Source organism: Tigriopus californicus, chromosome 12 (assembly GCF_007210705.1).
Source record: "Tigriopus californicus strain San Diego chromosome 12, Tcal_SD_v2.1, whole genome shotgun sequence".
In the NCBI taxonomy this organism is placed as follows: Eukaryota; Metazoa; Arthropoda; class Copepoda; order Harpacticoida; family Harpacticidae; genus Tigriopus; species Tigriopus californicus.
In genome coordinates this window covers 767,221-786,270 of record NC_081451.1, presented here as the reverse complement: position 1 = coordinate 786,270, position 19,050 = coordinate 767,221, and the positions used below count along the sequence as shown (strand labels likewise).

The window sequence follows — 19,050 nt, the reverse complement described above, 5'->3', positions numbered from 1 at the left end:
TCTCGGGCTCCTTCATTGTTCAATTTGCTGCCCTCAAATATTCGTACGGTTTATGTAGGCGTTGATCCAGTCACAGGATTTAAGTCAGACTTGGACAAGATTTTGGCTAAAATTCCGGATCAACCTTATATTCAAGCATTAGCCAGATCAGCCAACTCCAATTCGTCTGGCGATCAAATAATATACATAAATAAAAGTAAAAAAATGAATAATCTTCTCGTCTTGAACTGCTGGGATTCCAATCCCGGTAGCGGTAAGGAAGTCCGCAAAAAACCAGTGTCTCGACAAAAAAAACTCGCAATTAATAATTGTCAAACATGACCAGTAGGCATCTTATGTCTGACGTGAAACTCTTAAACACAATGTTGACATTTTAGCTCCCAAATGGGTTCTGTCAAAGTAGAGGGCCAAGAAGTATTTTTCATACTAGGTCCGTTGAAGTAGTCCCCGAGCAAAGTCGGTCTCTTCCACTTCAGACAAGGCTTGCTTTTCTCACAAGAGTGAGTACTTCGATGGTGGAACACGCTTGAGGAGAAAAAGATGTTTGGCCAAAACTGCTTGAAATCGAGATATTCACGTGTGTTTCTTACCTTCTACAGAAATAACATTGCTTCTTCATGGTCTTTTCAAACAATGACATGTATTTGATTACTGATATGTGAGCAATGCAGTCCACACCAACTGGCCTCAAGAACAAGTAAAAGATAGGTCATTGAGGAGCATATGTCGGGGGAAACATATAATATTCCATGCTATCAATGGACCTCAATGTTCATCTTCAACACTGCGGCAATATCAACGAACACTTCAACTTTTTGAGGCCCTCCGCACGATATGTTCAACCTGATGGAAAGTGCCATTAAAAGAAAATTTCACTTTGATTTCATACGCATAACAGGTAGAAGTATGACTTACCGATTTGTAACTTCTATTGATTTATCATTCAGAAGGGTTTGAGCACGCTGCCTGCGTTTTAAGGTCAGAGAATGTAAAGACCGGATGGTGCCCCAGGTTTTCAAATCTGTCTTGTTCAAAATTGTTCCATGAAAACAGCTGCCGTCACTGAGGAAACAACGCAATATTCCTTGAAACGCAAATCCTTGAAGTCAAACTGAACATTGAATTCCCAAGGACACATTTGAAAATCTCCAGCCCCTGCTTCTTGATTGATTTGCTCAAGGGACAGGATCTTGACCCTAAGCTCCACTCCCTGGATCAATGCTCGCATTCAGTACAAAGGGACCCATGACATATTGTTTGAATTTGACTTTTGTTTGGATTTTGCCTATGTTATTTGTTCCAAAATTAGGTTAGGTTAGGTTAGGTTAGGTTAGGTTGGGTTAGGCTAACCTAACCTAACCTAACCTAACCTAACCTCCCATCGAGTAGTCCCATTTTTAGAACAATTTACATAGGTAAAATACTAACCGAAGTCAAATTCGCACCATATGTCATAAAGAACTAAGTACTGAGTGCAAGCATTGATGCAGCAAATTTCGTTAATTTTTCTCGACCCTTTCTTTTTAGGTTACAGGCCTCATCTGTGAATACAGACTTGTCAAGACATTAAAATTAATGGTTCCATCGAGTAATCCCATTTTTGGAACAAATAACAAAGGCAAAATACGAACCAAAGTAAAATTCGGACAATATGTCATGGGGCCCTTTGAACTGAGTGCGAGCATTGATGCAGCAGTTTTCGTAAATTGTTCTCGACCCTTTCTTATTAGGTTAGAGGCCTCATCTGCGAATACAGACTTGTCAAGACATTGAAATTAATTTTTCCGGGTAACCTTCTACGTTCGGTTCTTCGCTCTCGGACGGGGAATTTGACGAATCATCTTATACTTCTTTTTTGAGGTTGGCTATCTGCCGTGCTTGGCTGCGGGTGATAGCGTTGACCTGCACCTTGCGAAAGGCGCCAGTAGTGGGAGGTCTGACTCCTAATTCTTGGTACATTTGGCGATCCTCTGGGGTGATCTCGATCTCGAATGCTGGGTTTTCCTCTGACGTGAGTCGGCGAGAAAGGGCGTCAACATTCCCATGCGCGGCTCCTGGGCGATATTCAATTTCAAAATCATAATCTTGGAGTTCTTCTCTCCATCTGAGGAGTTGTCCTCTTAATGACATCGAAGTCACTAACCATTTCAATGCCATGTGATCTGTGCGTATCAGGAACTTTCTTCCCAATAGAAAGTATCTGAAATGTTTGACAGCTTGTAGAATAGCTAATCATTCTTTTCGGGTGACGCTGTAATTCTTTTCAGCGTGTGTGAGAGATTTGGATGTATAAGCAACTGGTCTTACAGTACCGTCATCATGCTTCTGAGAGAGTACCGCGCCTGTAGCGAATCCGGAAGCATCAGTGTCAACAATGAACGGTTTGGAGCTGTGGAAGTCTGGATGGGCGAGGACTGGTTTCTCGCACAACTTCTGTTTCAGGGCCTCGAAAGCTCGTTGCTGAGTTCCGGTCCATACGAATTCAGTGTCCTTGCTTAATAGCTTCTTCATAGGTTCTGCAATATGACTGAATTTCGGAATGAACTTACGATAGTACGAACATTTTCCTAAGAACGTTCGCAACTCGCTGAGATTCGTCGGTACGGGCCATTCGCGTACGGCTTCTGTGAGGCGTTCGGCCGGGGTGAGACCACCAGGCTTGACCAGGTGTCCGAGCCATACGGCTTCCTCAGTGAATAGCTCCGTCTTGGATGGACCCACTCTTAGGTTGGCTCTCTCTACTGCGTGAAGGAATTCTGCAAATCTGAACAGAGCTTGTAGAAACGTCTTGGCAGGGATTAGGTGATCGTCGAAGTATGAGAGACATTTGTTTTGCCCGACTAATTCTCCTACGACAATCTTCATTAATCTGGCATATGTGTTGCCTGAATTCATAGCTCCGAAGGGCATTCTATTGAACTCGAATAATCCTTCAGGTGTGGCCATGGCTAACTTCTCTTTGTCTTCCTGTCTGACGGGCATGGCCAAATATGCTCCAGCTAGATCGACACTTATAAACATGCTGGCTTTAGATAAGTGCTCGTTAGCTAATTGTTCGAGATTGTGAGCTACCGGGAAACAGTCTCGTTTGGTGACTTTGTTGAGTGACCGGTAGTCGACGGCGTATCTCCATGATCCATCTTTCTTCTTAACTGGGACCAGTGCGGAGGACCATGCTGACATGCTGGGCGATATGATTCCATTGTTGAGCCATTCATCCAAAGTTTTTCGAAGATCGGCTCTCATCAGTGGGTTGAGCGGTCGGACTAAATCCTTGACTGGTTTGGCTTCTCCAGTGTCAACCTGGAACTCAATGAGATCGGTTTTACCGACAACATATTTGGATTGAGAAAGTACATGATAGAACCGATAGAGCAGATCCTCTGTCAGCCTTTTTTGCGTTGCTGTGAGCTTGGGGTGTTGGCGTATCTGGTCTTTGAACAACTTGTGAGTGTTCTCTCTCTTTTGGGCCTCGTTCTTGTCAGCTTCAGGTGGCGCTCCAATGAAGTCCCACAACATCTGGCGGATGGTGGCTTCGTCTTTCTCGGTATCCAAGTGTTCATACTTGGGCTCGGGACCTTTGGTGGGAGAACAAAGTTTCGATTGTTCATTGGAGTGGATAGTATATACTGTACCGAGTCGGGTGCCGGCTTTAACTGTGACTGGCCGTTCGGTAGGATTCAATACGGGTATCTCTGTGGTTCCTTCCTTGGTAGATACTATGACCACGAAGGCATTGGCTTGTTTTCGATCGAGCTTGGTTTGAGCATGTGGAATGAAAATTCCATCAGTATCGATTGCTTCTTGGACTCTCTGAGTGTTTAGTTCAGCGTTCTTGGCGTTTCTAGTGGCGGGTTTGGTCTGGACCGCTTTCATTGCAAAAGGGAGACAAATCGTGTCCCTGATCAGACAAACGTCAATAGCGTTGCAGCTGGCATCTTCATTGTGTTGATTGGCAAATTGGGTTACTTCGTAGCGGCTATACAGCGGGATACGTTGGCCTTTAGGCCCAATATAAGCAACAGCTCGCTGTAGATCCGCCATCAGTGGCATCTTCTTCATTGTAGGGGCTCCTAAGATGGCATTAGTACCCTATTGCTTCACAATCAGACATCGTGCAATCCATTCGTCTCAAACGGATTCAATCTTGAGGGGAATGTTGGACATTCCCACTACTTGCAGTGGCTGGAGTCCGGCGGCAGTGACCGGGGCGGTTTGCGGCTTGATACTAGGGCGCTTAGCGGGATCTGGGTATGCTCGCTGGAACAATTCGTGATCAATTTAATTGTATGTCAGTTTACCAGTATCCACTAGCATATGTGTGATACTCTTCCCAATCTTCACTTTGATGAAGGCGGGTACTTGGTTCGCTGGGTTCCGATTGACGAGATTGACATGGGAATCGACAAAGAAATTGTGTGGTTCCGAAGCTTCTTGTTCGTTCCATTGTTCAAAGGAGGGTGCGGGCGGCTGCTCATCCTCTCCTTGCTTGGTCATGTGCCCGTGACTCTGGAGTTGAGAAAAGTGTTTAGTTTTGGGGATTTCTTCCTTAATCGGTAGTTTACTGGGGCATTGACGAGCCCAGTGTCCCTTACCGTCACAACGTTTACAAGTGTTACCGTACTTAGCCGTGTCAGGTTTGTCTTTGGCTTCTCTCTTGGGTGTATACTTGCCTTTGGGTGGCCGTCGCTGCTGGGCGAGGGACTCTTCGTCGTTGTGAGACTTCCTCTTGTGGTAGCGACACCATTTTGGGGCGGCTGAAGACTGAGTTTGGATAATCCCTACTTCCATTGGTTCCGTTCGATCACGGGGTTGGAAGTACTCTGGTTTGCGCTGTGTGAATGATGGACCATGATCAGCCATTAATCGTCTTTTTTCCATGCGAGTTTGTTCCTTATTAGCGGAAAATTCAAGTGCTCGCGTGAGGGCGTCTGGGTATGTAGTGATACTGTGCCCAAGGCTGGCTGCATCCTTGATGCTCTTGCGGACCTCGTCGTCCGTCAAGCCTGTGAGAAACTGATTAATAAGCTTAACTGATCGGTACCCTGTTGGGTCGGCTCGTGCTCCTGTGTAAGGTTCTGGCATCTGTAAGTTAGATCTCCAAGGCTCATCTCCTTCTAAATAGGCATCTTCCCATAGTTGATGGAGTTGAGTGTGGAAGGTACTGATGTCCTCCCGTGGTCTCTGATGTCTCCTTTGATACTCTGTGCGGGCTATCTGTTGATGGGCAGGAGAGACAAATTGCTTACGAACACGATTCCAAAAGTCGTTGATGGTTCTAAAGACCGATGGATCACGGATTGCAGGTCGAAGCAAATCTAGTGCTTCCTCTCTCACGCTGACAATCACGGCTTTGATCGTTTGATGATCAGTCCATCCATTGGCTGAAGCAACGGCTTTGGCTGTGGTTTCAAAGCGGTAATAGTCTCTGTCTGTAGTTTTGTTTAGAATGGGTAGGCTAATTCGCAATTGGTCATTAGGTTGGGCATGGCCTCTGGCCTGACCAAGTTGGACATTCTCAAATTCGTGTTTCAGATTACGGTTCTGTTGTCTGAGTGCGTTAATTTCGCCTTCCATTTCTCGTATTTTCTGAATAACTACGTCCTGCTCGTCTACGTGTGCCATGTTGATGATTGAAGTGAACCTGTACTTGTAGTCGGGTGGCTGGGGCTAGGATCGACGAACTATTTCGTGGACGATACACAATTTTGGAATGTGTGTACTACCTGGGCATGATGATGTCCGTTCGGTGGGGTCAATTCTTCGATTTCCACAAACTCGGGGTCTTGAGAAATGGCTGAGTCGGTATCCTACCAACTGCGCCAATTTTGTGATGAAACGGGATAACGACTCCGAATTGACCGATGACGAAAGTAATCAAGGCTGGAGTGTTCCAAAAGCAGAGGTTAATATATTTACGATAATGGACCTTACTGTACAGTGGAGGCTTATTGATTGAGCCGGAGTTGATGACAAGGCGGGTTGTAGATATCAACTTGACTGGTTACAAATATCAACTGAACTCTTCCTTTGTTCCGAGCTTTCCTCGTTACTACTTTCTCTCGTATTTTAGGTGGAGGGGGAATTCTTAACATAGGTTACATGACTTTGGGTTAGTAGGGGCGCCACTTTGTTAAGGGGGTACATCTCTTAAACAACAACTCTATTGCTGTTATATATTTGGGAATCCTGATTGCAGGTGTCTGATTCTTGGCTTGCACACAACACTCTTTTCAGGCCTTTAAATCTAGGCTTGGCCATTTGTTGATTTTGCGTCTTGGGACTCATTGGCGCCTTTGTCTGTCGCCATCATTGTTCTGTCTGTCAATGTTCTGTCTGTCGCCATGGTCATTCGATGATAACTTCATCAAAGGGTGTTTCACTATAGCAGTTTTAGCTATGCTAACACCATTTTTGAACAGAAGGTCATGAATCACCTATTCTAGTAGATTGATTGCACTACAACCTGGTCTCAAAAGGTAGAAGTAACAAAACCAAATACTTTCCTTGCCAGAGAATGCAGTTAATGATGATGCTGTGTCTGTTTCATTTCTTTTTATCAGTACAAAATTTGCAAAAACTAACTACTAATCAAAACATACAAATTTATTGAAATATTTCAATTTATTTGATACATGACATGTATAATAATTCTGGAATGAAAAAAATCATGAGAAATGCAGACATCTTCATCGACGCCTTTGTCGTTGCCCAGCCATGTAGTTTTTTATTGTGGCACTAGGTGCTTCTTGTTTAATGACTTTTAGGGAAAGAAGGATATTGAGTACGAGACACACCAGTCCTCGAAGAATCTCGAGCCTTGAAGAATCTCAATTTCTTCTGACAAACCAAAATTTCGAACAATAAGATTGAGCCTCCTGGACTTTATGGCTTCAGAGAGAAGGTGCTTGGGGGTGCGGGAATTGTTCTTGTGGCCCAAATCGTCGTGATTTGCGCTCTTAATAGTCTTCAGGTCCGCCTCAAGCTCAGCAATCATCCATCGCATTGGCCTTTTCTGATCCACAATGATCTTGGCCTTGACTTTGTCTAACAAGGCCACAGTCCTTCTCACGTTTTGGCCACCTCTGTCAAGACATTTGGAGGTCCTACTCAAGTCTTTGGTTGGTTATCTTACATTATAACGGACCCAAAATTGAGCTCCCACAGCTACGTCCACTTGGCATGTATATTTCTCAGACGTTTTAGTTCCTTTCCCCCGATCGTAGCTTGAGATAAGCCATTTGAGAGGAGAGTATCATGGGTTCGTTGCTTTGTTTTCACTGGGTTTTGATTAATTAAAAGATAGGCCTGTCATTGTGAATTGGAATAGATTCCAAATTTAGGTTACCCAATTTGTATATTTATTAGAAAGACAGTAGTAAGGCACTCTTATTATCCCCATGAAAAAATAGTTGGCCATAACACATACCTGACTCCTGAATACAATTTCCCCACATACAAGGAATGTGAACTTCACCAAATGATTATTAGTTCCGTGTTTGTAGAAATGAAGCTAACTTTATAAGCCAAGAAAGTTTTATGACAACCAAAGTTCCATTTTAAGTACGATCAAACGATGGATTTAGGCTTTATGATTATAGCTCACAAATTCAAATTCATGAGGTCGCCGAACAATTTGTGATTGACGCTACAAAATAACGAATTCAATGTCACCAATCATTGCCTAGTACACATTGAATCATTGAATGGTTTTGTCAAGACTATTCTTCCCCCTAAAAATAATAGGCCGTCAAAGCTGGGTACCCTGAGAATAAGGTTTCGTTTATTTTTGGGAAAAAGTCTCATTTATGAATTATTACCCAATATGCTCTCCTCAGATCCTAGAGTTCCTTCTGACACTCGAGCAATCCCTAAAACCACATTTCGATTATAATTTTATGGTGCTAAAATTAATGGCTACCCAGACGTGTTCAGCAAACACCAGTTGTCTGGGCGTATTGATGAATTGGAAAGACGACGCGACGATACCTTGCACTATGTGGATGCCGCAATTAGGCAACTGAGCGCCAACAGCCAGAAGCTCGCCCATCTGAACGCCGCCCTAGCCCAGTTGGACACGTATGACGTGTGGTTCCATCAACAAGTCGACGAGCAACAGCAGGAACTGAGATTCATCCTCCAAAAAGAGGCTCTGATTTCTTTAGCCCAATATGCCGTCACATAAGCCACTCATAGCATTTACTCTGTTCTAGATACTTGGACCCAAGCCCTACACGATCAAGTCACAGTGGACCTTTTTCACCCCGATATGGTCCAGGACGCCCTAAACCGCATATCCAGTCAAGCCAACGGACCTCTCAGGCTCGTGTTTGAACCTACCGACTTGGAAACATTCTATAAGTTGCCCTGTCACACCGACATTAACAATGGGACCATACGTGTAGTGGTCCCCGTCCCAGTAAATACTCGTATCATCAAAGAAACATTCACTACAAACCGTCATCTGTCAATGCCAATCATGACTAACCAAGGCCGTGAACTGAGGATCATCCATTCAAACCAATACCTAATGATGAATGAGCAATGCCCCCTCTACCAAGAGAGTGCTCAATCAGCCCGACCTAAATGCGTGCGTCAAGTTGAGACAGCTCCATTTATGTCCCCACGTGAGAGTGCTAACCAAAACCTTAACTACCAACTGTCTATACGCTCTGTACCAAGGCGATACGGATCAAATACAACGACATTATCCTTTTAAACTCCAACTCAAGAGTCAACAAATGAAACTCCGTCAAATCGGTTATGGTTATGATTGGTGAAGTATCAAAATTATTGTCAAAATCAAAAGATTGAAAAACTAAATGATCAAGTTCGCAGCTCAACAAGCTGATACCCAGTTGTTGTTGACGGTCCGGACATCTTTAACTTCCTTAAAATTCAAGGAGATAGAAGTGCAACCCGGCCTGAGTCTACTGTGCGACGTGTCCCAAAATAGCCCTCATCCTTGGGTGCCCCAATCCCTTTGCCAGACTGTTTTCCAGTCCATACAATTGTGAGCGAGCCAGTGGTGAACACGCCAGCTGTTTCCTTGTGATTTTGCCTACCCGTTTTCCTTGTGTGTTGGATACCCTTTTCTCTACCAAAAAGTTGCGTTGAAGGCAAAAGGGCGCCAAGATCAAGTTGAGGTCATCTAACGTCCCAAGGGGTCCTTGGGACCACTGGGACAACTATCATGGATTTGCCGACGCCGGTGTTGAATGACGGCGAAACAAGTAACGGAAGAGTGACCAGGTTACCTGAACAATCCTACGCCAAAGTCTTGAAAAAGACTTATCCAAACATCATATTGGATTTTGAGTCCTTCAGAAACGATGAGGAGGCTTTATCTCAATCTATCCTCGCCGATTTTCTGTTCCAAGACCTGAGATTTCTCAAGACTGAGATAAAAGGACTAGTGATATTTAACAAGGGGAACAGGACAGTCAAGATAGAAACCAAGGAATCTGTGAATGTGCCCGAGCGGTTTGGTAATCAATTCGAGTTTGTGAGAAGTTATGGTGAGAAATCTTGGCGCTGTGTTGTCCGAGGAGCACAAAAGTCTTCAGTACTTCGAATTCTCGGAGTTCCTTGCGAAACTTCAAACGAGGATTTGATTGCGCAGGTCGAACAATTTGCCAAAACTACATCTAAAGTGGACGCGGAAAGGTTTGGCGAAAGAGACGATCCGAGGTTGAGAGGATGGACGAATGGAAATCGTCGAGTGATGATTGTGGCTGACAAAGAGATACCTGACTTTATAACTGTTGAATCGAAAAGGTTCCGCGTTTTACATCGGGACCAAATAAGACGTTGCTACAGTTGTCGGGAAGAAGGCCATTTCAAGGCTGAATGCCCTTCGAGGGGCCTTGTGGATGGTTCTGCCAAGCTTGATGCACGAACGAAGGATGTCCTCAGACATGCTGACTCAAATGTCCAGTCAGTTGGGGAAAAGTCTCAAGAAACCGTAACTCTGGAGGAGACATCACGTGAAACCTCTAATCAAGGCTTTAATGTGGATAGCTCGATTGTGAGTTCTCCAACGGAAGAGGGACTTGTACCGGAAAAAGAAGATATTTCAAAAACACATGTTAAAGGGGGTTCTAAAGGGGACGCTGGATCTGTGAAATCCGATTTCGACGCTTCCAAGAGGAAACTGATTGAAACTGACATTACTCCAACTCATGGAAAAATCCCATCCAAACGTAACAAGGCCGTGAACATGGAGAAGGCTAGCATACCTATTCAAACAAGAAGTAGGAGTGCGTCAGACTGTTCGATACAACACAGTTAATAAGAACTAAGCCTGATTTTGCACTTTGCCACCGGAACGTTTGGATCAACATTTTCCATTACCATGTCAGAATTAAGAGCCCTTTATCTTAACGCGAGAAGTTTGGTCAACAAGTTTACTGATCTACAGGCTCTACTTGGAATGGATCTATATGACATCATTTTTATCACAGAGACTTGGCTGCATCCGGAGATCTCCTCTTCAGAAGTGGAATTTTGCGACTACCTTGTGATTAGTCGACATGACCGAGGTGACACTTTGCGGGGGCGTGGAGGAGGCACCATCATTATGGCTCGGGACCATATTCGATGCAGGGATATTCCAGTTCAATTACCAAACACCTGTGCTGCCAATATTGAGGGTTTAGATGTATATTGCACATATCTGTCACCAAATGCCGACATCGATGCTCGGAATGATCTGAATACGTTTATTGCCGCTTTAACGTCAAAGTGCCTCCTTGTAGGAGATTTCAACTATCCGGGAGTGAACTGGGGAAATCTCTCTGGTTTATCCTCCACAGATTCTCAATTTCTGGACCACGTCGTGCTAAGTGGGTTCTCTCAATTAGTCCAAGAGCCTACGCATGAAAAAGGAAGCATTTTGGATCTGGTTCTTGAGAATGAACCTGGAATGTGTTACAATGTCACGGCAAGGCCAGACTTGACATTAAGTGATCATATCCCGCTGACTTTTGGCATCCCCACTCTTGCTATCCCAAAGAAAATGGAAACCCTGTTAGACTTTTCGAAAGGAAATTATGAAGCCTTCCGACGAATTATGGATCAAAGTGACTGGTTGTCTATATTGGAAAACAGATCAGTAAATGAAGCATGGAATATCATGAAGGATACAATATTGTTTGGAATCAGCCTTTTTGTACCAAGGAAAATCCATCGCAAAGAAAACAGACCTTTGTGGATGACGAGTGCGCTTTTGCGAATGATCAGAAAAAAGGAGAGGATTTGGCGACGTAAAAAAGTGTACCCCAACGATAAAAACTTGAAGGTTTTCAAGGAGCACAAGATCAAGGTAAAGAGGGCGATTGCTTTGGCGAAAGAGTCCTTTGAGGGGGGTCTTCTCCGAAGTAAAAATCAGAAAGCATTCTACAGTTACCTTCAATCAAGCCAAAAAACCAGACGGATTGGACCACTTATTGGCCAAGATGCCAAGGAGGTGTCTGATGTTGCCCTCATTGGCGAGCTCCTAGGCGAGCAGTTTCAATCAGTATATCACCCTGCCAGTGCCCCGCCATCTAAGCCTTCATCTACCAGGAGATGCGAAATTGCTACAATCAGTTTTACAACGAGCATGGTAATTCAGGCAATCCAGAGACTGAAAACTTTCTCCGCGCCGGGCCATGACGGTATACCGCCCAAATTATATAAGGAACTCGGTCTCAGCATAGCCCGCCCTTTGACGATTGTCTTCAACTTATCCATGCAACACGGGAAAATTCCCTTTGACTGGGGCTTGGCCAATATATTCCCTCTGTTCAAAGGAGGAAAGAGAAACAATGCTTGTAACTATAGACCGATATCATTGACGTGTGTGGCCTCCAAAATGATGGAGTCAATTATAAAAGAGGTGATTGTGAGATCTTTGGAAAGCCGTGGGTGGCTTGGTGAATCCCAACACGGTTTCCGAGCCCAAAGATCTTGCACCACGAACCATCTGGTCTTCCAGAATTATCTGGTTGAGGCTCTTGACGCAGGTTTCTCGGTTGATACAATTTTCCTTGACCTGTCGAGGGCCTTTGATAAGGTTGACCATGCGATTCTGCTGAGGAAGGTGGAGACTGCCGGAATTGGGGGAAACCTTCGTCTCTGGATTCAGTCATGGCTCTTTGGGCGTCAACAGAGAGTGACTCTGGAAGGGACCTCTTCCTCTTGGCGAGCAATCGGATCGGGAGTGCCCCAAGGAAGTGTGTTGGGACCCATTCTTTTCGTAATATTCATTAACGATGTGTTCGTGTTCGGACTCACCTGTGCTGCACTTTGCCGACGACACAAAGATCTATCGATTGATTCGAACTAAACAGGACGAGATGGCTCTTCAAAAGGACCTCGATCGCGTTATGCAGTGGGCCGAAGTGAACATGATGGAATTCAATGTGGGAAAGTGCACTGTAATGCGTTTTGGGAAGAAAATAGGTGAACCCACGTATTCGATGGGCACCAAAAAACTGGCGACCGTGGCCGTTTTTAAGGATCTGGGTGTACATTTAGATACCTCACTCCGCTTCGGGACGCATTGTGCTAAGATATCTAGTCAAGCAGGACAAGTGGCTGGTATGATTCGTCGTAAATTCTCATCTCGTGATCCTAGGCTCCTCACTCGAGCGTTTGTCATGTATGTGCGACCTGCACTGGAGTATGCTTCTCAAGTGTGGAATCCTGGTCTTAAGAAGAGTATCGAGTTGGTTGAACGAGTCCAACGTCGTTTTTCAAAGGGCCTGAAAGGCTTGTGGAATTGTCCTTACCATGAAAGGCTCCAACTCATGGGCATCGATACCCATCAGATCCGACGCGACCGAGCAGATCTCCGCATTTTTCACAAAAGTTTCCACCTGGGGAACTTACCAAAATCAATCTTGGACTTACGGTGTGAGAGAGCGGGATCTCAAGCCATCATCCAAACTAGAGGGGCCAAGAATGATCTTCTCAGAAGTGTGATGGCAAAGACCTTAGCCAAGGCAAATTCATTTCACGCTCGTACAATTCCTATTTGGAACTCTATTCCTCTGAATAAACGAAATTCCCCCAGTCCAACAACTTTTCACCGCTTTTTAATTTCCGACCGCTTCTCTGCTTTTTTAAAATTGTACTTTTATGAGTTTATTGCCGGGGCGACAGGCAACGTGACGCTATGATTTACTCCATGTTTTGATCTATTTTGTTTACCCATTTCCTTCCCTTTTCTTCTTCTACTTTACATTTGATTTCCTTAGGCCATTACTCTTACATACATGAGGCAACCGTGTTCAGAGTGGCAACAAACAATAAACAATAAACAAGTTAATGCGTTAATTTACGCCCTTCTAGTGCCGCCGAGCGAGCCCAGTGCTGTGCGAAGTTAGCAAGCCAAATAGTGGGGTGATAAAGGTTTATGATATAGGGAGGCAAGTATCTTTCTTGCACGCCGAATATCCGCTAGATGTCAGGAATGTGACAAAAGGCATAGAAAACTAGATACATCTATAGACCACATGTGGCACATAAAACTTGTCTTATGTTATTGATAATCTACTAAGAGAAGAACATGTCAAATTTGGGTGTGATCTACCCACCCAAGTGGCTGAAAAAGTAATAACAAAGTTGACACATTCGCAGGCATTTCTCATTTTGTTTATATTTCATCACTTTTGTCACCTTCACACTTCCTGGTGGCGATTCATGAACTAAAATACTCGCTTCCCTATTGAATAAAATTAGTTCTGTTTTGGAGTTCCAACAGTGTGGCCAGATTAATTTCTTCTAAATGCGCCGCAACAAAAAAATGCAGTTTAATTGGGGTGTTGCCACTTTTTATTGCATTTTTATGTGACAATATTTTTTGGATATTGGAAAAATGAAAATATCCGATGTTTTACTTATAACCGGTCCTAAATCTTCCTCAAGTTCGTTCTGTCTTCGCGTACCGCGACCAGAGACATGCTATTAAAGCTAGATTGGCAACTGCAGGCCGAATTCCTGCCAACCTGCCCTGTTTGCCTTGTTTTGGGAGAGCCAAACTGCAGGTTTGGCAGTTTTAGCTATGCTAACACCATTTTTGAACATAAGGTCATGAATCACCTACTGATTGCACTACAACCTGGTCTCAAAAGGTAGAAGTAACAAAACCAAATACTTTCCTTGCCAGAGAATGCAGTTAATGATGATGCTGTGTCTGTTCCATTTCTTTTTATCAGTACAAAATTTGCAAAAACTAACTACTAATCAAAACATACAAATTTATTGAAATATTTCAATTTATTTGATACATGACATGTATAATAATTCTGGAATGAAAAAAATCATGAGAAATGCAGACATCTTCATCGACGCCTTTGTCGTTGCCCAGCCATGTAGTTTTTTATTGTGGCACTAGGTGCTTCTTGTTTAATGACTTTTAGGGAAAGAAGGATATTGAGTACGAGACACACCTGTCCTCGAAGAATCTCGAGCCTTGAAGAATCTCAATTTCTTCTGACAAACCAAAATTTCGAACAATAAGATTGAGCCTCCTGGACTTTATGGCTTCAGAGAGAAGGTGCTTGGGGGTGCGGGAATTGTTCTTGTGGCCCAAATCGTCGTGATTTGCGCTCTCAATAGTCTTCAGGTCCGCCTCAAGCTCAGCAGTCATCCAACGCATTGGCTTTTTCTAACAAGGCCACAGTCCTTCTCACGTTGTGGCCACGTCTGTCAAGACATCTGGAGGTCCTATTCGAGTCCTTGGTGGGTTATCTTACAATATCACGGACCCAAAATTGCGCTCCCACAGCTACGTCCACTTGGCACGTATATTTATCAGACGTTTTAGTTCCTTTGGCCGACGGTTTGGCCAAACATAGTCCAGCTTTTTAATCAAGCGCATTCATACGTGAATTGCAGATTTCTTTGAGTTTCTGCTCGACAAAAAAGTCAAATGAAAACTTCAGCCACAATGATCGCAATTCAAAAAATTGGAGTACATATTTCACTGGGATTCACACCACGTCCTGCATCACCAGGTACTAAACAGGTGGCTTTTACAACTATCAACTTATTCCATAGTCGCATATTTTTCAAACTTGTTCGTTAATGAGATCAGATGTATGATATCTTCCTAAGAAGTCTACTCAAGATTGGCACCACCAGAGTTTGCAAGTGATTTGAAGTGCTTTCTTATTGTTTTTCTTTTATATTGAGTATACATTCAGTACATATTTTATCAAATATAAAGGGCTAGAATCGGATACATTTGCAATAGACTTGCCATCAAGAATCTTCCCCTTCCAATAGTTCTTCAACTCTTCCGAATCTACATCACTCCAATTTTCCTCTACGGCCTTCACCTTTGGCTCCCAAACTCCACCCAATCCGCCCTCAAATCTGTCGATGCCACCTTCACCAAGTTCTTCAAACGACACCTGTGCCCGCCCCAATATGCCAACAATGCATGGACGCATTTTCTATGAGAAACCGAGCCCGTGTCCAACAGTGTTGGGAACATGACCTTTCCGGAGGAGATGTCAGGACACAAATTGTCCTTCCTGGCCAAGGACTTGCTAACGCCTTATTGTCCTTGGATGTCTGGCTCCCGGCCAAATGCCATCAACGACATGAGCTGACAAAAGATATGTTCAATCTGGCCCACCCACTTGACTGCCATAACCAAGAATTTCATCACTTGCCTTTGCGTAACTGTGTCTGAACGGTATTCTATCACCCTCTTCACTTTTTTCGTGAGCTCTGAAACAATTCTAGTCAAATTCACTGTGGTATCTCTCTCCAGTCAACTTATTTATTGCCTTTACCATTTTTGACGTGTTTCCTTTATACTTATTACAGTCTGTATAATGTTGATACACCTTCTTTCCTTTATAATTCTACGCCATGACATGACTAAGAGTCGCAAGAAAGATATTATGACTATTATTCACATTGTTTTCATGCTTCAGATTAAACAAGTTATGACATTTCCTAGATTTCTTTTGTTTGAAAAAGAATAGCATGTGCTAGACCACGGATTTAAAATATCGATTTTCTCCACTGAGATGAGAGATTCCGTTGTGGAACTCATCTTATTCCGTACTTTTCTGTTGTCCTGCAAACGTACCCATACTGCGAATAAACTTGGTTGCGAAATGCCAAATCAGCCTATACAACCAAATTCGTGCAGCCTAAGAAGCTGATATGAGGATGCTCTAGTTTCCGGCATTATTCGTTAACTATACCAAGGAGTAGGACGTGCCTTTGCGAAATGGAGAAGCAAGTTTCCTTGCCCAGTGATTCCCTTCCAAACGTCTCCAACGACCCTCCATTCTCCCCTCCCCCTGGGTCCCTGGCTGTTCCTCCCACATCGTTGGAACTCTCCAAACGGTCATTGGTCAGACTCTCAGCCAAAAAAGGCAAAACCCCGGCCACGTTTAAAGGGAAACTCCTGCCAAGAAAAAGGTTCGGCTTGAGTTTTTCCGCTCTTCCGATAATGAGAGTGCCAACGAAAACAGCGATGAGGACGATGCTGGTGACCAATTGACCCCGTCTCAACTCCGTGCCATTGGAGCGATGGTGGCCTGCCATGGAAATAAGTGTGGTGGTCCTGGCACTTTGCAGAACAACCCGGTTGATTCTCACTTTGTCTCCTCTGCCCAACGAAGGGCGATTGAGAAAATCATTGCGGCCAATAATCCGCCATTGCCCGTCTTGAAGTTCCGGAACCCCGCACTTCCGGTGGGAACCCACTCGCCAAAATTTAGAAGGGGCTGGCTGCCCTCCGAGCTATCATCCGCCGTCGGTTCATACTTGAATGAGATTGATGATCAGGTCTGGTCAATTAAGGAATCCGCAGACTCAGATGAAGAAGAAATGAATTGGTCCAAGAAAGACAAATCTAAAGAAACACCCCCACCATCAGGTTTCTGGATTGGAAACGGTCGGATACCTTCAAAAGCAGGCAAGATTGCGGGGTTGCGACAAAAATTCGCTGGTGAGTTAAATGTGATTCTTCCATTCCAATAACACTATCTTATAGGGGGATTGTCATCGGCACTTGCGGCCATTTTCACCACTTTTCCCTCATTTTGACTAAGCTCAATCTCAAAACTCGGTAAGAGCTGATGCTCAATTTAGAGTTAGTTGGAGAGGGGAGTCAAGTTAATACCAAGCTCAGGGCACCCACGGGGTCGCCGGAGAGGTTGAGTTGGAGCCAAGGCTGCTTTCTGGTGGAATAACGGGATTCGTCATTAATACCTCTGGCAAATGTCCCCTTGTTTTTTCTTCTAATTCACAGTTGGCTGGGAAAGAAAATCTAGTTCATACCCACTTCAGGGCACCCACGGAGTCGCCGGAGGGGTTCAATAGACTAAGGAATTTGGATATTCCTCACCGTTGAGGTGATGGTCCGATTAACGTGTGTCATTATTGTTCTTTTTGGATGGATTCTCCAACCACCAGAGAGGTAGTTGGGATTGCTCGTGAAATTTCGGTTCCAAGATTGAACAATTAGGAAAGAGTTCTGAACCAATAATCTTTGTTGGACTCGTTGATATCTTCCTTTTGGCAAACCATCAGGATCGGGCACCCTTTGGGTTGCTAATGTAATGATTCGGACCTCGACTCCACTTGTCAAGACAAACCAAATTTCGGTACGTGGGAAGTTCCTGGGTATGTAGTGTGCACTAAAACACTGGAACACTGAAGCACTGGTTTCGAAAGAGCAATCTATTCAAGTTAAGGAGGAGTATTGTACACTATGAAGTCTGAATTAGAACTTAAACTTTGGGGGTATGGAAATAGGGTTTATATACAAGTTATAGGGTCACATATGGTGAGACGCCAGGCTAGTGCCACCAACGCACTTTTCCAAAAAAGCCGGTGGTCGGACATCAATCTTAATGGCCCTTACAGCTTTGCTGATTGGCCATTTTTGCAAGCTGGATCTCCCACCGTATGTATAATCACATGCTCTGTTTCTTTGTTGTTTGTTATTGTCAGTTGTCATTGCGAAGTCGAGAATTTTATTCTAGGATATTTTCGGGAACTGATATCCGGGACTTTCAGACATGGCCGTTTTACTACAGTTGCCCCATAGGAGTGGTCATAGCTAGTTTCTCTTTGTCTTCCTCTCGTACCGGAATAGTGAGATAAGCTCTTGCCAATTCAATGCTGATGAACATTTTGGCTCTGATCAGCTGGTCGTTGGCCAATTGCTCTAAATTGTGGGCTACAGGAAAACAGTCGCAATTACTATCCTTGTTCTATTGTTGGTAGTCGATTGCGTATCTCCATGACCCGTCCTTCTTCTTGACTAGGACTAAGTCTGATGCCAAAGCGGACATGCTAGGGGATATGATTCCGTGAGCCTGCCATTCTTCGAGTGTTTTCCTCAAGTCGGCTTTCATTTGGGGGTTGAGTGGTCTCATGGGGTCCTTAACAGGTGTTGCGTTGCCTGTGTTGACCTGGAATTCAATGAGAAGATCTTCAGTGAGTTTCTTCTGTGCTACTGAGAGCTTAGGATGTTGCTTCATTTTGTCCTTAAATAAAACGTGTATTGTTGCTCTTTTCTGGGATTCTTTGGGATTGTTCTTAGGCGGGGCGCCGATGAATTGCCAAATGAGCTGACGGATGGTCTGCTTTCGATGGATGAACTTGCTTTGGTGTTGGTTGTCCTTCATGTATGGCGTACTATTTTCGTGCCTGCTTTGAGGTTAATAGGTTGGTTAGTGGTATTGACCACGGGTACTTGCGAGGTCCCATCAGTCGTGGTGACTATGGCAATGAGTGCTACGGCTTTCTTGCGATCTGGCTTGCTCCGGGCATTTGGGATGAATATTTCACTTCCCTTCAACTGAGGGCTTGGTTGAGGGATGGTGGCTGGCTCGGTCCTTGGCTCAGCTTGCTGCACTGTCTGGGTTGGAACAGCTTGGACTGTTTGCGGAGGGCATTTGGTGTCCCTAATGAGATAAACATCGATGGCCTGGCATTGGGCATCTCCATCATGTTTGTTTGTGAGCTTGGTCAATTCACTGCGGCTGTAGACCAATATGTGCTACTGCTTGTTGCACGTTGGGTACCAAA

The 19,050-nt window shown here is 44.2% G+C and overlaps 1 protein-coding gene across 1 annotated transcript; it reads right to left on the bottom strand.

The window, feature by feature from the left end:
* Nucleotides 1–4,159: 4,159 nt before the first annotated feature.
* LOC131891489 (uncharacterized) lies at nucleotides 4,160–6,021 on the bottom strand. Its single transcript, XM_059241083.1, has 2 exons — nucleotides 4,674–6,021; nucleotides 4,160–4,509 (listed from the first exon to the last, which is right to left on the bottom strand). The coding sequence occupies exons 1-2, from the start codon at nucleotides 5,623–5,625 to the stop codon at nucleotides 4,475–4,477; spliced, it is 987 nt and encodes a 328-aa protein (XP_059097066.1). The 5' UTR covers nucleotides 5,626–6,021; the 3' UTR covers nucleotides 4,160–4,474.
* Between the last annotated feature and the right edge of the window lie 13,029 nt (nucleotides 6,022–19,050).